Here is a 21249-nt window from a genome sequence, read left to right as displayed (position 1 = left end):
GTGAGTGTGGTTATAGGTTTGATTTTGGTTTATTTTTATAACAGAAATGAATAGATTTGTAGGACAGTAGCAGTAAAACATGCACTAAGCTGGCAGCCCTCTTCTCAGTGGTTCGAGAACTTCCCAGAATTTCTCAGATGAACTGGAGGCAGATTCCCCACAGCTCAGAATCTCTTGAAGAGTTGATAACAGCTCAGCATTTGAAGGGACAGCGTATTTATTCTGTGACAAGTCTTGCATTCCCCAGCCTGCCCGACTCTCCAGCTCCCAAGCACTCAAACCTCTCTGCAGGTGCCGGCAGAAACGCAGCCCCTGCCTTTCCTTGGTGCGCCCTCCGCACTGAGCGGCAGGTCCTGCTGGCCGCAGCCTTTTGCGATGGCCATAGCCAGCACACTGGGAGGAGGCGTGCGGGAAGGGACGGTTCCTGTCTGCCCGCTGGGGATGAGAGTGCTCGGAGAGCTGGGGCGTGCACAGAAGCTGTGCAGAAGTACATTGTAGTCCAGACACTTCAAACTGCCCTGGCTAGGGTAGGGTCTCTGCGTATTTTAGGCTTTCTGCAGCCTGCTGTGACTTTAGGAAGGAAAAGAGGAGTGTCTGTCTTTGCAATACATCTGAATTGCTTGCCTTGCACTCTTATTTTCCTTTGTGGATGAGCTTTCATGTGAGCAGTGACAGCTACGAGAGAAGCTGCAGCCTCAGTATTTTGTGTCTTCCTCCCCCCAGAGCTGGCGGTGCTGTTTTGATGTGTGTTAAATAAACGGAGCCCCGAGAGGCAGTGTAGGGCAATACTAATCGGAAGGATCTGTTTTCCACCTGAGTCTTCCTGGTCGGTATCCGTCAGAGAGCAGAAGGCAGTGCCTGGGTGGAGGGATGCGGGGACCTCGCACATTGGGAGCGCTTTCTGGGATGAAGTGTGCAGCGGCCATGCTTTCGGGCATGGAGGCCTTGTCTCCTGTGGAAGCCAAGACAGCCCTCCTCTGCTCCCCCTGGAACAAAACCACTGGATGACTAATGCACTCTTTGTAAATACAACTTATGCTATCAGTGACTAATGAAGGCGCTCCCCCTGCCCCCCCCCCCCCCCTTTCCCCTCCTGCCTTGCTAAAATAAAAGCGGTTGCTCAGAGCAAGGCTGCTGATGGGATCTCTTGTTTTATTTCACTCTTATCAGTGGTGTAGCAGGGGCTGCAGGGCTTTTACAAAAGGCAGCTTATTGCCCCTTTTCCTTATGTGAAACTTAATTCCAGATGGTAATTTGTGTATTCATTTTTGTTAGGGTCACGGCATGCTCTTAAGGTCATCCTCTGTTCCATATGCTGATCTTTGCTTCTCATACTGGAACCTGTGTCATGTCCACAACGCAGGAGAATCAAACCTTGCTTTAACTTTTTTGATAAAAACCTTTGACAGTGTGCCGTTAGTCCTGGATGTTTGGACAGTGCTCAGATGCTTGTTCCTGATTGTGCCTCTGGTCCTTGTGAAGGGACATCCCATTTTTGTCTTGGCGCTCTACCAACAGGCAGCTACCAGCCTGCAGGTTAGAAAGCTTGTGGGCTCACTAAAAGCTCTTGAAGAAGGCTTATTGTTCTAGTGCCACACTGTCTGGCCCTTGCAGATACACACAGTATGCTAGCAAGCTACGCAGAAGAAGGAGAAACAATATTCACCAAGATGTGTACAGAGTTACTACTCATATGTTTGGTAAGTGTGTTGTTAAAAACTTGTAATTCAATAGAAATCTTAGTTTTAGGTAGAAATTGTGGATCAAATAAAAGAATTGTAACACAGGAGTTCTCTGAAACCTGCTCTCTGAATTGTTTCTGTGGTCCCAAAGATTATTCATCATCAGAGAGAGATCCGTAAGGGACTTGAACGAGAATGTTCTCAAGTGCTGTCTTGGATTTGGCAAGCAGATTCCATAAAAGCCTGTCTGAGCTTGTCACATTGACCTTTCGGAAAAGAAATCTAGAAACTGCTTACAAGTTTGGTCAGTTTGTTTTGCACCTCAAACACACTGCTATTAGGAAGGCAGCAAGGACAGGAAAGGGTGTCTTACTGCCATCAAAGACTGTCCTTCCAGCTCTGCCTTGTGCACCTCCTGGAGGGAGCAAAGGAGAGCAGTGCTGGAGGAGACCATGTGGTTCTTTGGAGGATGCCATCAAGTACATCTTCCTCCCTCCCTCCCTGTGCAATCCAGCCTCTGTTGCATTCATCTGGCATTTTTGTGGCTGCTAGAGCAGTAGTTTACATGTCACTGCAATGTTACAAAAGAGAATTTTCAAGAAATTGTCTTTTTCTTTAATTTCTAATTTTTTTTTTTTTTAGTCTTTTGGCAGGAGGGTGCCTTGGTTTTTCTCTCTCTCTCCTTCTGCAGCTCCCATCCTGCCAGATCATGACCTGTTCTCTTTGGTTGCTCTCCCTGCCTGTCCTGATATGTCACTAGGTCTTCACTGCAGTCTTTCCCCACCCCCTCTTTTATATCCAGCTTTGAGCTGTCCTCAGTTGCTGCTCCTGTGGCAGGGCGCTGCTGGCTTTTGCCTACACTGCACTCGCAGGTCCCCTGGGTGCCCGCAGAAGCGGAGACAGCCGAATGCCATGTGTCTGCCTGACTTCCACAAGTCATAAGCAGTGACCCTCAGCTGTCTTTCGGGTACCTTCCCAACTTTTCAGTTGGTTGTTTATGTTTCAAAATGAAAAAATGTTTTCTTTAAAAACAGATCTCTTCAGTTAAAATGTGGAGTAAGGAAGAAGTCCACAAGTATGGTGAGATGGTGGGAGTGTAAGGGATGGAACTTGGACTTCAAAAGCAAGAAATCTGTGCTGGAATTGGACATTAAATCAAACTCTGGCCACTACAAGGAAACACATTTGCTGTTTAAAACCTAGCATAATTGCTAGCAATGGAACAGTATCAGGCTGTTCCTCCTAAAAAATGTTTCTTTCCCTGAAGAACAGGGACTCCCACTCTTTCACACAGGCTCAACTATCCTAGTGACTTCCAGAGACCTTTTGTCTCCTGAGTTGTTGGGAACCCTGACAGCTAAGGGAGGAATCTTTTGCCCCAGGTCCCAGGCTTTGGCTAAAGAATTGCCACTCAGATATGACAAAGGGTGATCAATTGCACAAGCAGGACCTGAGCCAGTTGATGTAAATTTTCCTCTAGCATAGATGTATAAACACAGGAGCACGTGACTTGTGTTCGGTGCTCAAGAGCCAGGTGCTTAGGGCAGTTAAGCAGAGGTTACACTAGGGTATGATTGGATCGACCAAGGCGACCAATAGAAGGAGATAAAGAAGTCTGCCCAGATCTTCAATTCCACTGATTGATTTCTCCATTGCTGTGTTTCTATTTGATATTTTGGAGCACAGTAGTTTGGGAAGCTGCTTTCCTCTGGCTCTCCATAGTTCGTTTAGTCCCTGGACTGCTTTCTTCTACAGGAAGGGTTTGCTAAAGTTTTAGGATATGTTTGCCAGACAGGCCTTTTTATGGTGGGACGTCTTTATGTTTTCAGGAGACTTTAGAGGCCTCGTGAATACAACATGTCTTGGGCTGGCCAGCTTTTTGGGCCCAGGGGCATTGCTAGCCAGACGGCGCTTGGAAGGAGTGGCAGCATCTGGTGCTTCAGGAGAGTCGGTGGGCTGGAGTACCCAGCTGGCGGGGGGACAGAGTGCTCTAGTGGCTAGCACAGGCGGTTTGCTTTGCTTGTCTTAGGGTAGAGTAGGCAGCACTTCATGTCCTGACCACCCTGCTTCAGTCATTCCCTTGCGTGGTTTCTCGGTGTGAGCTGTGTTGGTCGAAGGCTGCAGAAATGATCATCTCTCCCCTCTTCACTTATTAGTATTGCAGTAAATGCCTTCAAATGTGCTTGTTTTGGCTGCAGTTCCCTTAGGAAAACCTGGCATCAAAGCATTCGAGTAAGCCTGCCTGTCTAGGAGCCTGTAGAAAGACTGCACAAGTAGTTTAAACTGCTGACCTTTCCTTGATACTAGGTTATATCAATGACCCTTTATGAAACTCTGGCGTGTATGTACACTTGGTAGGATTTGCTGTTACCATACGCTTGGTTGAGGCAGGTGTCCCAGGCAGCATCTTACTTTCTGCCTCATGCTGCTCTCTCTCCTGTGCGTATTCCTTGCTTTTAACCACGGATGACAACGCTGTAATTCTTTCATCTCGTGTCTTTAAAGCTACAGATGAGGAAGCTTTGCAGGTGCGTCTTAAATTATGGGTTTTTTTGTTGTAGGAAGTAGGAAAACCACTGAAAGATACGTCTTCAGGTCAGAGGAGTAGATTAATTGGGCAGAGGAGAAGCTGTTCTTTTAGTTCTTTGCATTCTCTGAGCTACTTACGCAGATGGTTTGGAGAAGCCAGTGCTGCCTCAGGCAATGAGAACTGTGGAAGCAACCGTATTTTACCGGGAATCCTGTGTGTTTTTGCCATTTCACAACCAAGAATCGGGGTAAGTTTTCAGAACTGTGTGACAGAGAAGATGGGATTTACAAATTGCAAAATTTAACATCATTAGCCTGAAACAGAGATTGCGGCCTGACCCTTTCTTCTCGGTGTGAATGTCAGTTAGCCAGCTTCTGTTGCAGAGGTCCTCAGCATCCAGTGTGTACACCAGCACTGCAGATGCAGAAAACTGAGACTCTCGCTTTTTTCAAGGTTTTTTTCCTTTTCTCTCCCCATTGCTTCAATGTGTTTGTACACTTACGAAACTGGGGGAAAGAGATCTGTCACATACTCAATGGGTGGGTGAGAACAGTTAAAACTTTAACAGCACTCACACAGGGATTGCATCAGGCATGACAGGACCCTCCATTCTTAAAACACTGAATGACTTTACTGCAGGGTTTGCCACTGTGGTGCCTCAGTATTACAGCACTTGAGGCTTGGAGTTGTAGAGATCTAACTAGCTGGAGTATCTGTTTTAAACCAGTTCCCTGTCCTTGGTGTATCTGCAGGGGAGATGTTACACATGTGATTTAGACTTGATAATGATTTGCTATTAATTCTGATGCATTTTGTGCTTTGGGTAGTTAGGAGGCATACTGCTGCCTTCTTCCTAAACTTCAGCATTGAGGTAAGGTGTTCCTGATGGGATCCATCAGCACGTGTTGCTGGGACGGTACAGGTGAGCAGTCAGTGCTGTAAACAAACTTATGTCAGTACAGGGATAAGGAGCAACTTCCTGCACAGTGCCTTCATCGCTATTTTAATTCTATTATCTAGTTGCTTTCACATTTTTTTCCAATCTTTTCCGTGTCTAGAAGGGGAAGCTTTGTATTTTGCATCCTTACCTGCCTGAGATCCCAGTCCTTGAGGGTGGACTTCTGAAAGTAGAAGCAAGGACAAGAGGAGACCTAGAAGTCTTATCAGAGCTGTACAGGAACCTTGGAGACCTAACAGCCATTGTGACTACCTCTCCTTGCACACTTGTGCAGAGATTGCGTTGTTCAGTGTGGGCTCTGTGCCCACCAGAAGATGAGCAGCAGGGATGCTGTGGGCTTAAAGAGTTGGTTTGCGGCACCCATCATCAACTGGCAGCAGCATTTATCTAGGCCAGCAGGGATGCAGGGAACAAGTGACTCACTCAAGGATTCATGCGCACTTTCCCCCTCTCCCTCCCCCCCCCCCCCCCCCTCGCAGCTGTGGCTTGGTCATCAGCCATTTGGGAACTAGCAGCTTTATTTGGTTGCTGTTTGCAGTGGGCAATTTCTGTTAAGGTTGTTAATTTTATCAACTGCCTTGGAAGCTCAACTGATTTCAGAGAAGACTTAAAATTCCCTTTTCTGCTTCTCCTTCCCTGCTTATAGGGCTGCCACCCAAACAGCTGATCTGGCACTGGACTCGGCTGAGGAGGTGACAACAAGCAGATGGGCCGGAGGTAGAAACTTCCTAAGCTGATCAGCCAGCAGCACAGTCACTCTTTTGGATGGTGGCTGGTGGTGTTAGGCTGAATGCCCTGTCTGGGCGCCACCGTGGCTGTGGTGACTGGAGGGTCTGGTGGCTTTGCTCCAGCTGAACAGAGAAACGTGTTTCATGGTGTGGTGGAAGAACAAATGTGGAGAGAGAGTGAAGTACAGGAAATTCTTTAAATAATTGTAAAATAGAAAACTGATTACTTTGTGATCACAACAGTTGGTAAACTTGTCAGAGGTTGCCAGGCTTACTTTCTGTGGAACTGTGTCATGGTCAGTAATGCTCCAGGCTGCTGCTGAGGGTTTACGGCATGTGGAGGAGGGCAGCCTGCCCTGCGCAGCCACTTTGCTGTCCTTTGCTCCTTTTCACTGAGGCCAAAGTCCCACCTCTGAGCTGGGCTTTCTCTTCTCAATGTGATCCCATTTTCTTTGTGCTACTCTTTTTGGTGTGTTCTCTGCCCCTCTTATGCTCCAGACTTGTGGCTTTGGCATCCCTCTAGACACTTCTTTAGTCATCTTTGTCTCCTGTCTGTACTCCTGGCTACAAGTACCGTTAGTATTTTTCTTTCAGAAGCACATACTGTGCTTGCATTTACTAGGGCCTGGAGGACACGCTTTCTAGGCCTTCCTGCCCGCTGGCTGCTGTCACTTCAGATCCTGACTGTGGTGGATATAAGCAGCTTGGGAGACTCGCTGTTCCTAAGCCCCAAACAGTGCCGCCTGCCCTGCCTCTGCCTCCCTCCCCTGCTGGGTCACGGGACCTGGGAACCTCTTTTTGCTGCAGAGACTAGTCCTACAGCACAGATGAATATTTTTTTATTTTTTTTTTTTAGGTAAAGGGCTGTGCTTCTGTATCCCCATGTTCCTCAGCTTTCCGGAGAGCTGTATGAGTGCTATGTTTCTATGCTGGGGCTGCAGCAGTATCTTTAGCGTATACCATATTCAGACATTTGTAGTTGTCCTCTGCCTGCCTGCTGAAGGACTGCAGTATTTAATACACTGCTTACCAGAAGAACTGAAGAAGAGGAGAGAGGCCGAGGAGGGGGCAGGGGTCACTTTTGCTAGCATTCGCCTTGAAATGGAGATAGCAGTTTTGGTGATAGGATGAGCAGGGTCCCAGGTCTCATCTGGCTGGACCACCTGTCCGGGCAGAGATGGCAGAGAAGGAGGCATAAGGAGATTTTCTTTTACCATGGTCTCTGCTGGGAATAGTGACTGTTGGGGAACCTCTTTGAACAGGGGGTGCTGCACTCTGGATCCCCAGCCTTTGTGCTCCATGGAGCTTGTATGGGACTGTGGAGGCTCCTCAGGTGCTGGCCATGGGATGCAATGCTCTGCTGCCTTTTTTTGGTTTGAAATTCAACTTTTGTGGGTCAAAGTAACATTGGTAGGGTGGAAGTGCTCCTTTTAGGCCAGAGCTGAGGCTGTCTGGTGGGTAGCATGGAGAAGCTTTCTCTGTCGCTGTTCCTTATTTATGTGTTCTGTAGAAAAAGGAGGGTTTAGTCTTAAGATACATTGACTTGACTTCTTAACTGTAACTCCATTAAAAGCCAATCTTAACAGAGAAAGTTGCTTTGTAGATGCCAGTGTTAGTGCTTCAGTAACTGTTTCGCTGTGTTTTCTTTCTCCTTCTGACACACCTCCCTTGCCCCTCTCATTTTTGGCTTGGCATAGGCAGCAATTACAGATCCGCATGCTTTGAGATAACACGAGAGCTACTGTTTCAACCCCTTGTCCTCACTCTGTTTGTTGATCAGTATATGGGGTGGACTTAATCAGTGAGGATTGGTGTTCGGGGTATGTTGTCTGTTAATCAGCAAATCTGGCCATCTCTTGAGATAGGTCTGTCATCTTGATATGGTGCTGTGGAATTCATTGCCAAAATGCGCCACATAATTTAGATCCAAAAAATAGCAAAAGACATGTCAGGGGGGAAAAAGCTGTAGATGGCCTTAAAATTAGTATTACGGTAATGTAGCAGCATTGAATGCCCCCAGGCAAACAAGATTTAAACTGATCTAGCCAGGAGCATTAAACATTAATCAAAACAAGAAATAAACTTAGCCAGAGAATAAATCAAAACTGTAGCATAACAGCTGCTTTTTTGGAAAAGACACAAGTCAAGTGCCTCTTTCCCTGGAAATCTGAAAGCAGGCGTGGCGATGGGGCAGGGCACCTACTTTCAAGCTGTTGTGCTTGCCAGATAGGCCAGATCTGGAGCTTTGACATGAAGAAAGCAGTTCTCAGACTGTGCTCTTGTCAAGTGCAGCACAGGCTTTATTGTGTGTCAGTTCTACCCAAACAGGCAAAACCTTGGTTTTTAAAATTTTTTAATGTGTGGGGGTTTTTTTCCACTTCTGAACACTGGACCTTATAATAAAAACTCATTAAGTCCTAGTATATAGCATTGAAGTAGGATTTCGTGCTTCCCAGAGTGACATATGATGAAGCATCGCAGTGGTACTAATGCCGCTCCTAACAGTTTTTGCTTTGGGAGACTACTCAAAATCCATTAGATTTCAACTACATTGTTTCTGCCTTCATTTCTCTTTCTGCAGAAGGATGAACAGCGTGGTTGTGAGAGTCGCGATTCCAAAGATCTGAGTTTGTTCACAGATTTGTCACTGGCATGGTCTCTGGTTTCAGTACTTCTGCTTTTCTCCTCCATCTCTTTAAAGATGGGGAGGAAACTCTTGTGCTTCAGGGATTTGTTATGCATCTAGAGATTCTCCATCATCTTTGAGAGGTCGTGAAGAACAGGAGAGGTGCCTGAGGACTGCAGGAAAGCCAATGTCACTCAGTGTTTAAAAAGGACATGAAGGACCCAGGAAACTACAGGCCGGCCAGCCTCACCTCCATCCCTGGAAAGGTGATGGAACAGCTCACCCTGGAGGTCATCTCTAAGCACGTGGAGGAAAAGAAGGTTATCAGGAACAGTCAACATGGATTCACCAAGGGGAAATCATGCTTGACCAACCTGATGGCCTTCTCTGATGGAATGGCTGGCTGGGTAGATGAGAGTAGAGTGGTGTGGGCATTGTCTACCTTGACCTCAGCAAGGCTTCTGACATGGTCTCCCATAACATCCTCACAGGAACGCTCAGGGAGCGTGGGTTAGATGAACAGACAGCAAGGTGAATTGAGAACTGGCTGAAGGGCAGAGCTCCAAGGGTTGTGATCAGCGGTGCAGGGTGACCTGCTGGGGGGCAGCTCTGCAGGGACGGGACTGGGGGTTCTGGGGGCAGCAAGTTGCCCGTGAGCCAGCAGTGGCCCTGTGGCCAAGGAGGCCAGTGGGACCCTGGGGGGCGTGAGGAAGAACATGGCCAGCAGGTGGAGGGAGGTGATCCTCCCCCTCTGCTCTGCCCTGCTGAGGCCGCCCCTGGAGTGCTGGGTCCATACTGGGCTCCCCAGTTCGGGAGAGACAAGGAGCTACTGGAAAGGGTCCAGTGCAGGCTGTGAAGATGATGAGGGACCGGAGCATCTCCCTGAGGAGGAAAGGCTGAGAGCGCTGGGCCTTTTAGCTGGAGAAGACTGAAGGGGGATCCTATTGATGCCTACAAATACCTTAAAGGGCGAGTGTCAGGAGGACGGGGCCAGACCCTTCCCAGTTGTGCCCAGGGACAGGACAAGGGGCAGCGGGTACCGACTGCAACACGGGAAGTTCCACCTGAACATGAGGAAGAACTTCCCGACTCTGGGGGTGACGGAGCGCTGGCCCAGGCTGCCCGGAGAGGCTGCGGGGTCTCCTTCTCTGGAGACATCCAAACCCGCCTGGACGTGACTGTGCAGCCTGCTGGAGGAGAGCTGCTTCAGCAGGGCCTGGGCGACATGATCTCCACAGGTGCCCTCCCACCCTGTGATGCTGTAAAAAGTTGCTGTGGAAGTAGTTGTTCTTCTGTGGGGATTTTTTGTTTTATTTTCTAACATCATCCTCTCCCCCCTTCCCCCTTTAAATGTCTATCTTCTAGAAATTTGCCAGATCTTCTATATTCCCAAAATCTTTGCTTGTGGTCTGCAGGTATAGCGACAATTAAGAGTGTTGTGCAAAGGGTACCTAAGAAAAACATAAATGCACAGCTCTCTGTGAGCTAAGAGATACCACCATGCATATTGTCTTGCCCATCTCATTGCAGAAAGTGTGTGGAGCCCCTCTAAAATTTACACTGTATTTTTATTTCAAAAATCACCTGTTCCTTCTTAATTTCAGCGAAAGCATGTTGGGATGCTCTTTATTTAAACCCACATTCTATAGCCAGCCTCTTAGATGTGAAACACACAAACACACTACCACCACCACCACCTTTGTCAGCAAAAAGTATAGTTAGGGGTGTGTGTGTAGGTTGGCATTGTAACTGCAGCCTCCTGCCTGTAATCCCCAAACCCCCAGCTCCAGCCTTTCTGTGCGCGGGAGCCCCTCGCCCGCTCTCCGTAACACAGCCCCAGACCTCGTGCTCACAGATGCAGGTGGACTCTCAAGTTGCCACATCAGGACATCGGATGTTGTCTGCACTGCAGCATTTCTTGGGGCTCTCATCCTTCCATCGGGGTAGGAGGAACCACCCCAACACCTGTAGAGCTGCAGAGCATGCTCCTCCTCTCTGCCCTACCTTTAATACTGTGGGTTTTAATTTTTCACCCTACCAGTTTTCTACAGCCCATCGCTGTTTTGTAGGAAAGGTCAGCTCCTTGCACGTAAGCCTTCAGACGATCAGCTGGGGTGTGAGGCTGGTGTCTCACCGCTTCTCTGCCTTCAAGGCTGGCTGTGGTCACAAGAGATGCCAGACTCTCTCGTCGTGCATTCTGTCTGCATCTCTGCCATGAGAGCGTCTGGGGAAAGGGGCTGGCAGTGTAGGAAGGCTCTGGGGGGAAGACGCTGCTTTTGGTCTCCCTGAAGTTGCTGGTCACATGAAACAAAAAATACATCGGCTCCCCGCCCCCACCCACTGGAGTGTTTCTTGGCTCTGCACACAAACTAGCAGCTGAGCACGTGATTTACTTGTAAAATGCAGTTTAAAAAAAAAAATATGGTGCCCTTGCAGATGGGAAAGCGGGGGTGGGAGGGCAGCCCTGGCTGGGGAGGGAAGGGGTACGTCTCCCCAGTGCGTTGCAGGAAGCTGGGGGTAAGTGGTGGGGCAGGACGGGGGCTTGGGGGAACACGTGTTGCAGGATGTGGGGGCGCAGGGGAAAGCGTGAGCTGAAGGAGGCAGAATGGAGGGGAATGTGGGGAACCGCAGTCCTGCGGGGGGAAAGAGGTGGGGGGTGCTGCATGTCGGGCAGGGGGAAGGAAGAATGGGGGCTCTGGTGTAGGGCTGGGGTGCAGGTGCTGTGGGGGGCTGCGTTTTGAGAAATAGGCTAAACGAGGGCTGAGCTGAAGGTCTTACAGGATATGAGGTCTGATCTGACTGCAACGGAGGGTTGTGCTCATTCTGCTCTGTTTTGGTGCAGAAAGGGGAAGTAGTCTGACCATTCAGAGCCGTGGAGCTCAGCATCTTATAGTTTGAAAACTTTGTTCCTTTTGCTAGTTGTGTTTGTATCCCACAGTTCCGCCTTTCTCTGGGATGTAGGCTCTCGTAAGCTTTTGAGATTACATTATGCCGGTATACCCCAGGAAAGCAAAACTACAGCTTTACACTCATCACAGTCCCGGTGGGGCCCTTTTAGCAAGTGCCCTGCCGGACTGGCCAGCATGTTGGTTGCACCATGCTTAGCGGGGAGTGTAGTTACACCACTTTTCTTCCTGTGTCAGGACTGTGGCTGGGTGCAGTTAATGCTGCCTGGCCACAGCAGATAAAACAAGATAAAAGAACTCCTGCCCTTTGCTGCACTTACATCTGACTGTCAGTGTTGGTGATGGGTGATCTTTGTTGCTTCAGGTCAGGAGAAAGGTGGAGCTACAGTGTGCTGCTGCAGGAGTGGTTCCCAGTACCTCCCACTGCAGCACCAGCTTCCCCTGTGTTTCATCCCACTCTTAAGCAAGGGAGATGTTATGTAGAAGCAAGAAATGGCGCTCTTTGCAGTAGCCAATGGAGCAGGTGGAGTTGGTGAATTGGTGGGTAGTTCTGACCGTTGTCAGTTGGTAGAATTCTCGATGATTGTAGCAGACTGTAGGTACTGGTGTCTGTGGCCGTAGGTGTTAACCCAGCACACAGTTGGGATGATAACTTCAGTGGTGAAACGTTTCCTTCCCACCCATTCGCTACCAAACATGGAAGTGATGTTCCATCTATGACTTGTCTCCATCACAGTGACATGAAAAATGCTGATGGGAAGAAGGAGGAAAGAAGGGGAATTAAATTCAGGTCAGAGGCTCTTGGAAACTCTTCATTTGTTTTTAGTAACTTGAAGTAACTAGCTGATGCGAAAAGTAGATGCAGAATAAAGCAGAATTGGCACAGGCCTTGTATATTCCACTGGCAACATGGGAAGGATGACCAGGGAGATTGAGACATTTATCTTTCCAGGAAGAGGAACCGGTACGTCCTGAGAGGAGATGTGGACCAGAAGCAGGGCTTATACGTGAGGGATGGCGATGGCATGTGTCTCATGTGAGAGCTTATTGAAGGCTTTGACTGGGGCCTGAATGGTGCTTTGGCCTCTGTTAGTTGTTCTGTAGACATGTATCCTCCTCCCTGCTAACGCAGGGACTGCGTGGACACCAAGGCGTCAGGCTGAATCTGTTAGGCTCTCCTTGGCCTGTTGCTTTTTGCTGAACAAGACTGGGAAGAGCTTTCAGAACAGCCTGAAGAGCAGGGGCTTTGGGGGCCTGTGGCTCGTGGGGAGGGATGGGTCGGGGGAGGCGTGGACAGCAGATGCTCTGGAGGGGTGTCTCATCAAAATCCTGCTCTGAGTGCTGTAGCAAGCTCAGAAGGAGATCCCTTGCCCAGATTCTGAGTTGATCTCAAATTTGAAGCCAAGAGCTGTGCCTGCAGTGGATGGCTGGGGTGCTTGCTCCTTCCCCTTTTACGTTCTGGTGCATGCACCTGCATTCAGAGTTCATGTTGCTTTGCAGTGCTGGCCTTGGCCAAACTGTGGGGTCTGCTGTCAGCTAGAACCTGAGCTGAGTGGTGGGAGTTCTTTCTGTCTGAGAGAGAAAGAAAACACCCAATCTGGCTTTATTTGTGCCTTTGTAGGCAAGGAATGGCATGTCAGGCTTGAGCACACTTAACCCCTGTTTGTTGACATCATTAATTGTACCCGAGATGACTCTCACCTATAGCTGTGAGCCTGCGCCGATTCAGTAATTTGACCTCCTTTGACTCTTGAAGTTCCTGGAAAGTTGCTGGTGTCTGTGAGAGCCCAAGCTCTCTGCTTCCTCTTAATGCGCACAGCAGCTTGCTTTGCTTTTGCTTTATAATGTGTAGTAGTAGTACTACTACTAATGGTAATAATCAGGGTGTGCATTCTGGCTGAAAGCAAGAGGACAGGACTTCTCCTTCCCTTACCACATTAACCTGCTGGATAATCCAAAGAAAAACATTGGACAAGTTGTTTGCTGATAAGCTGAGAAATACGCATATGAAAAGAAAAGGCAGCTTTGACACCGAGCATAGAAACTGCGTTCTCTTTTAGGTATTTTTAATGCCTTCTTTCCTTTTGCCACTGTTGTATACACGTTCATATCTGCCTTCAGTTAGATTATCTTTGCGAAGTAAATACAAGGTAATGAAATATTGGAAAAGAGAATAAATTTCGCTGGCCCGCTCTTCAGGGTGCTTATTGGAGATTGAAATATAATTAATTACCTAAACCGGCCTGACTTGTAGTCTGTGGTGTTGATAGTCTATTTTTTCTGCATTGCTTGAACAAAAAAGCGGAAACTGTTCTAAGTTCTTGTAGTTTGTTCATTTTATTTTGTTTGTTTTGGTTTTGTGGTACAGTAGTACCAAGGGGTTCGCAGATACCAGTGTGTGGAAGCACAGCTTATTACCAGCTGTGTGAGCTTTGTGGCTGGTTGTAAGATCTGTGTGCGTATGTACTTCTAGGAGTAGTATTACACTTTTATGCGTGGAATTGTTTGTTTCTGGAAGGTTGGGAGTGTGTGGGAAAAGACTGTTACAAGGTAATAGTATTAGTGGCTTTGCTAGAGGAAAGGCTTTGTCAGAAAGTACGTCTGCTGGCATTTCTTGAAAGAAGCCTTGTATTTATTTATTTATTGTGTCCTGTTGGTGCTTCACCCTCCTTCTTTGTCAGTAGTTGAAGGCAGGTGATGAGGGTTTCACCGCTGTCTTGTTTCTCTAGCTTTTGCGGGGTGGGAGAGGCAGAGCTTTGCCGTTCCATCCTCCCTTGTTCGCTCCAGCTCTGTCTTCCCCCGGTGACGTGGTGACTCTCGCACAGTTGCTGCAGAAGAGGCACTGGTGGTGCTGGGAGGCGACGGGTGCCCCTCTGCCCTCACACCTGGCACATCATGCCACGGGGGCCGTCCTGCGCTGGGAGGCTGGGGAACAGGCCTTCAGAAATGTCACCTGCAGTGGGGGTAGCATGCTGTTCCAGATTCGTTAGCTTTGGCTGGTCTTTGAAACGGCAGTGTAGAAACACTGACGTGGAAACGTCAAAGTCCTGAGCTGCAAATAGCTGAAGGGAAGGGGACTGTTTTTGAGGTCTCATTATATGCTTATTTTCTATATATTTTTATTTAGGTATCTGCTGTTAGTTCTTGTCAGAAAGGATATGGTGAATCTGTGGGGGCTTCTGGTGGTTCTTGAGGCCTAGCATGATTTTTTGTTTGTTTGTCTCTACCAACTTCTGCAGAAGGAGAGGTAGTGGTGATCTGAGACTTGCTGGTATTCATGTTTAATTTGGGGGAGCTGGCGTACTGTCCTGTGCCACCCTGCTGGAAGTCCTGAGAGATCTCAGCTGTTCTGTAGCACAGTCTTGTGGGAAAAAAATAGAATATGGGGGAAATTCTGTGGTTTGAAGTGTGGGATGAGGCAGTTAGCTCTCTTTTGCTGGGAATGTCTCAAAGAGGAAGTTTAAATTTAAACAGGCAAAGAAAAGCATGAAGGAACCTGAAGGCTTAGACTGATCTCACACTACAGAATGTATTTGATGCAAATTCGATTTCTGTCTTGAAGCGACTCAAATGGTATCTTAGCAGCTGGCACCAATTGACTGTCTCCCGGAATTGGCATGATGACAGCAATCAAACTGAATTTATTGCCTTGGGTTTGATTCCTCTTCCGGACTCTTCCCGTTCTCAGAAATGTAATCTAGAATGTGTTCCCACAGGAATGATAGCTTCAAGCCTCCTTTAACAGCAACGATAGAGCATGGTCCCAGTGCAGGATGAAGACAGGTGGGCTGTAGTGTTGCGCAGCCAGATTGTATATTCCAGTCGAGAACAGGAAGATGATGTGTTGGTAAAGGGAGGAGCAAGGTTTCTTCCTGCATGACACAAGTTTCTCAGCAAACAGAGATCATTCACAACTAAGTGTTGGCTTTGTTGCTGCATCAGTTTTTACTGCATTTAGGAAATAATCTGCCTTCCCATTAGGGTGGCTAAACTTTTTAGGCTGCCAAAACTCATCGTCATCCTCCCCCTTTTTTTTTTTCTGCTTAAAGCTGGTGTACTGAATAGAGAGAGCTTTAGCCATAGGACCTCAGTATAGCTGCAGTTTGGTAAAATAAGCCAGTAAATGCTGCTGTGGGTGTGCTCCTTTGCACATGGAACTGCGCTGTCTTTCTAATGCTTGTTGAAAATACTGTGGTAGAATTCACCTTTTCTGCCTTGTTTCCTGGTAGGTGTGAAATTAATTACTTTCACTGATAAATCTTGGTTTGTTTTATTTTAATAACTATTTTGTCTACTCTTTCAATTAGTTTTTAATCCTGTCTTCTATTTGTGTTGGCTAGGAGAAGGAACTAACTGAAATGAGCATGGTTTTGCCGCTGTGTGTTCCTAGAGCAATGAATGTCAGTGTTCCTTGGGCAGGTGGAAGGTATGGACGCACAGGGTACATCTCTCTGGAGACACTGGTCCTTTGAGGAGCTTGTGGCAAGACTCTGGCTGGAACTTGTGTTCACATGGCAGCTGCCTGCAGCTGAGACAAAACCCCTCTCCGCATCCCTCGGCAGCGGGAGTCAGTCGGGGCATGGCAGTGATGTCCGAAAGCAGGAGGGTTTCGTGCTGTGCTGCCCGTGCAGGGTCTTCTGCTCCCCGGCCCAGGTTTGGCCCTCGCCTGGTTTGCCTGGGACTCGTCTCCTCTTTGGGTTTGTTGCAGGTGTCTTGCTCCAGACTCTGCCTGTTGCAGGCGTACCTCAGCTCCACGCAGACAGGTCTCCCTGCACTGCCCTGGCAGCCCCTTCTCCTCAGCGCAGCTTCCCAACAGGCTGATTAGGCACACTTGACCTTTTTATTCATCTTTGTTGTTGCTGTTGTTGTTACATAAATGTTCTCACTTGACAGCTCTAGACTGCTGGGATTTGTAGATGTCCTGTGCCCTGCCTGTGTGTCTGAACATGTTCTCCTCCAGGCCCCGGGTACCCTTGGAGGAAAAAAAAACCTTCTGAGGAAAAACCTCCTGCAAAGCAGCTGTGAGTGTAGTGGCTGGAGTAGAAAATCAGGAACTGATTCCCTGGGGAAGATTGAAGCCCAGGAGATGGGTCTTAGGTTATTCATCCATCTCTGCATCTTCAGGGTAACAGACTGAAATGGTCAGGCAATGAAAGGATTTTCTGACAAAAGAGTAAGAAATGCACATCAATATAAAACTAGCCATATTCCCCATCCTGCTGGAGATTGCCAGGTTTTCTTGAAGTAAAGCTGTCTGTGTTTTGTTTTTTATTTTTGTGAAGTACACCTTTCTTTTACATCATGTAATACCGTTTATCTGCTGAAGTTTGATGTGTTTAGGACATACAGGCCAAACTGTTGTGGTTTTGGTCTGCTGTACTCAAGCGGGGTTTGATTTGGTTTAGCCTGCTCAGTTAGAGCCAGTTACAGCTGTGATGTTATTGATTGTGTACAGGCACTCCTGTCCATCCATCGTGCACAAGCAGTCCTGTCCCAGTGAAGGGACTGCACGTTTGTAGAAAATGAAGCAATTTCGTTTTTGCAGGTCCTTAACTCTCACAAATGCTGCTAACACAAGCATTCTTGTTTTCTATTAATGTAAATCCCTAGACGAATCAAAACCCAACCCAAAGAAATCCCAGTTCTGTGAACAGGCAGTTTTTTATCAGGTATATACTGAAGCAACCTGATATTAACTTACTAGAACAGTGCAGTATTTGCAGAGCAATGATGTTAAGGGTACTTGGTTTAAATGTAGTCTCATATGCTGAATCAAGATGCAGAAATGAGATTATCTAAAGAACTAATAAAAAGGAACATATTTTCACACTTTAGGTTGTGTATCAAACATGGGAAAGTTTTCTCCTGCTGTTTTTAAGCAACATCTCCTTAAGCATTTCTATTTTAAATTTTGCGATGAAAGAGCTACATAGACTGCACTTTTCTGTCTTAGATACTCACTGCTTCAGACTGTAGATAGAAGAATTGCCCAAATAAGATTCTCTCTCTCTCTTTTTTTTTTTTTTTGGCTGGAAAACAACAAATTAATATTAGATGAGTGTTTGTAACATCCTGTACTTAAATTTTAAGCATCAGCTATGGTTCAGGGCTAGACAGCTCTGTAACGTAGCAGGGAAAGAGCTTGATGCAATCCAGTATTTGGAAGCTGGCGGTAGCTGAATTCAGGCTAGGAACGGCAGTGCTAAATTTTCTAACAGGAAGGATAACTAACACTTGGAGTAATTTCTATGGGTGTATGGCTTTGTCACTTGGAGTCTTGAATGTGGACACTTGTGTTTTCTAAAGGATACGTGTGGTTTAGGCAAGTTATGGAAAAGGGTAGTTGAATTTCATAGTTTGTAAAAGGTGGGAAATAGGCCTGATGTTCCAGGCAGATAAATTATTTCCTTTGCAAGCTCTTGGTAAGAGAGGGGTCTGAACCCATGTTGTCTTTTCATTGTTATTCTAATACGGTTAAGAATACTTTGCATTTTTAAGGTTCGGCAAGACCCCGAGACCCTGTATAAAGGATGTGTTAAATCCCAGCCTTTGACTGTTCTGCTGGGCTTGCAGAATTTTGTTTTTTCTTTCTTCTACTGGGAATAACCATTGCTAGACCAGAGGAAGGTAGAAAAATTGCAGCTGTGTTCGTTCCTCATGCATTTAGGTACCGGCTTGTTCCCCTTGAGTACCAAATCGACTCTGCCACTGCACCCTGGTATGAGAGTCAGATCACTGTGCCAAAGGGCCACCGGGCGATGAAGGAGGATGTACAAAGGAACTGTCTTTGGGGATGGGGGGGGGAGGAGCTCTTTTTGAGTCACAGGTTGGGCTGCGTTCTGGTACCATCTGCAACAGGATGGGTGATCTTGTGGGAACAGAATCTGTGATCCTCCAGGACCCGCAGCAGGAAACCCACCCAGCCTGACCTTTCACTGCTCTCTGTTGCGGCGGCTGGCTGCTGTGGGCTGCTGCTCCCGGGGCTGGAGTGTGCTTTCTCTCTGCGGGTTGTGCTTGAGTTTGCCTGTTTTGTTGCCCTGGAGACAGAAGAGTGTGGTATGCTTTCCCCCTGACCAGAAATAGTTTCCTGTACCTTGTGACCAGGGCGCTGTACTCCTCCTCTGGTCTCCGGCCAGGCTGTGTGGTGCTGGAGGGATGGGGTGTTGGGGTGATGACCTCTTGTCACAAGTTCTGGTGTGGCTGCTGCCCATGATCACTAGCTGCCCTGCCCGCTCCCCTCCCTCTGCACGACAGTGTAGGATTTCAGGGGAGCAATTGCTCTTGATTTACATCTCCCATGGCATTTTGATGGTTATGTCATTTTGTTTGAGCCTTGCTCCTGTCAGCTGTCTGTCCTGGCTGTCAGGACTTGGTGGCTGAGTAGCACGTGGTGAGCTTTTACCTCTCCTTCCCCCTTTGCTCAGCTGTTTTTGCTGTCTGCTTCCCCGTGTCCTTGTACTTGGGAACAGATTCTCAGCAAGTGTAACTGTGCACGAGGGCAACGTGATCTGGGTGGATGAAGGATCCCCTTCTGTAGGAGTTCCAAGTAGAGCTGGGAGGGTAAGTGGGGAATTTGCAAGACCCAGGCGTGCAGCCGGGCTATGGATAGTTTATCTTAAACTCTCGTCTTGCTGTGAGAATCTGGCCCAAGTGCAGAGTATGCGGCACAGTTTGCTACTTTGCAGCCGTGTTTTGCAAAACTTTATTTGTGAGAGATACTGCTGAAAACGAAGCCAAGGCAGCCCTACCCTTCCCCAGCAATGCAGGTGAGAAAGAGCTTGCACTGCACCAAGGCCTGGGGAGTGTGGAAGCTCTCCAGACGTTCTTGCTGCCTGCTACTTTATTGGAGAGTGGTTCTGGCACAGAACTCTAAAATATATGCCACAGCAACAATAATTTCCAGGATTGAGAGGGAAGGAGAGATGAAAGAAGTAATTTACCTTCCCCCATCCCTGAACAGTAGCAGATGAGGATGTAAGCACATCTCAGCCCTATAAAGTATTAATTGGGACATTTTCTGCAGTTCATCAGTGGGAAAGAAGACAGAAAACCTGCAATGCCCTGAGCTGCTATTCCCAGCCTGGGTGTTCTGAGCTGAGATCTGGCTTGGTCTCCATCTTCAGCTCACGGGGAAGAGAGCAGCTGCCCAAAGCCTTCATTTACGATGGGAAGGGAAGACCATGCAAGGACCAGGGAGCTGCACATGCTGTGTTCTCAGGCAGAGCAGTGCAGTGTGGCTTTGAAGTGGGCCTCCAGTGGCTTTCCTATAAATCAGAGGATGCTTCATTCCTACCAGTGACTGCTGAGTAGCCCAGCCAGCAAAGGGTCACACTCCTGTGGAGAAGACTTGTGTATCACAGGGGATGCAGAGAAGATGTGTTTTCAAGGCTGTCTGCCAAAGATCTGCTACAGAAGAAGTATCAAGAGCAGGCAGGGACTGCTGCTTCCCCTTGCTATATTCTTTCCATGGCTGGACTGGGGAGGAAGGGCAGTCCTTGCTGCTTGCCTCATTCTAGGCATCTGCATCCCCATAAGTCGAGAGTTTAGCAGATGCCAGTGCTGCCTAAATGGCTTGCCTCCCTCACATCCTTTCAGCAGATCTGTGCTTGTCCAATGTGAGCATTTCGTTTGCGAGGATGGGGGCTTTGTAGTGAAAGTTCAGGACTCAATCCTTGCTGTAGTGAAAGATCTCCTGGCTGACCCTCAGTGGCTAAAAGCCCCGCTGCTTCTTGGCTGAGGTGATCACAGTTGCTTTAGCTCCCTCTCCATCCCTTGCGCTCATGTGTGTTACATTCCTAGGGAGGAGAAACCATTTGTTACTCTTCTTGATATTTTTTCCTTTAATCTAGAGGACAGTTGTGATGGAACAGACGTTGCCTTTGGGCTGGAATAAGCATGCTTAGCGTTTGGGCAGAAATGCTTGCTTGGAGATCTCAGAGTGCTTGATCAGCATTTCGCCAGCGTGTCCATCCACGGGTACTGAAGTATGGTTACCTTTACAGTTCACTGGAGCTGGCGGAGTTCCCTACTTCATGTGATGGCCGTGCACTAGCAGGAGCTGTGTATTTCTCACTCTGACTCTGTCCTCCCTCCCCAGTGCTTCTCTGGAATGCAGTCAGGTCCTTTTCCTATTTCATGTGGACTATTTTTTCAGAAACTTTTCCTCCTCCTCTCCAGCCTTGGAGAAGGGGGAAAGTCTCAGAAGGGGTGTCACTGGAGGTGCCTTTGGCATATCTGTGAGACTGAGAGAAGAGCAGCATCTCTGACTTTGCAGCTACTCACTTGGAATCCAGGGAGGGAATACCAGTTTAGTGCTACCCTGTAGCAGGAGTGGAGGTCCTCCTGCAGCCCCAGCTGCATCGCCCTCGCCTGAAACGGCTGTGTGGTTCTGGGAGACAGTTATGTTCTAGCAAATCCCACCTCTCTGGACATCTGCTGGGTCACTGTGCTCCTTTCTCTGTTGAATATGAACAAAAGCTTAGTTCAGAGTTGCGGTACTTAATGCCTTGTTTCTTACTCTCTTTCAGATCACCAGAAACTGGAACGTGAAGCTCGAATCTGCCGACTTCTAAAGCATCCAAATATTGGTAAACCTCCTTGGGCTCAGAGGGATGGGGGTGAGAGAGAAGTAGCGTGTCTCATCTAGCACGCTGTCAGAGGGCAGATGTATTCTGAATGTTCACCACAACTTGTCAGACTTCCCTGTTGAAATCACCTCGTTTTCTCTCTTTGACAAATTCTGCATATGACTCTGTCCCATTCTTTAGCATCGTGGCCCAGGTATTCACCAGACTCTGCTGTGGTCCCGTGTGCTCGCCC

At 47.9% G+C, this 21249-nt stretch overlaps 1 protein-coding gene across 12 annotated transcripts in view; it reads left to right on the top strand.

Moving 5' to 3' along the window:
- The window catches only part of CAMK2G (calcium/calmodulin dependent protein kinase II gamma), a 121556-nt gene that overhangs the window by 34002 nt on the left and 66305 nt on the right, over nucleotides 1-21249 (top strand). For all 12 annotated transcript variants that reach the window (XM_040607735.1, XM_040607737.1, XM_040607736.1 and 9 more), the window contains exon 3: nucleotides 20958-21017. In XM_040607735.1, coding sequence (XP_040463669.1) covers nucleotides 20958-21017 — 60 coding nt within the window. The remainder of the gene's footprint in view (nucleotides 1-20957; nucleotides 21018-21249) is intronic.

This window comes from Falco naumanni, chromosome 9, assembly GCF_017639655.2.
Source record: "Falco naumanni isolate bFalNau1 chromosome 9, bFalNau1.pat, whole genome shotgun sequence".
NCBI classification, from domain to species: domain Eukaryota; kingdom Metazoa; phylum Chordata; class Aves; order Falconiformes; family Falconidae; genus Falco; species Falco naumanni.
Note: the sequence above shows the minus strand (reverse complement) of the source record. Positions and strands in the feature narration are given on the sequence as shown.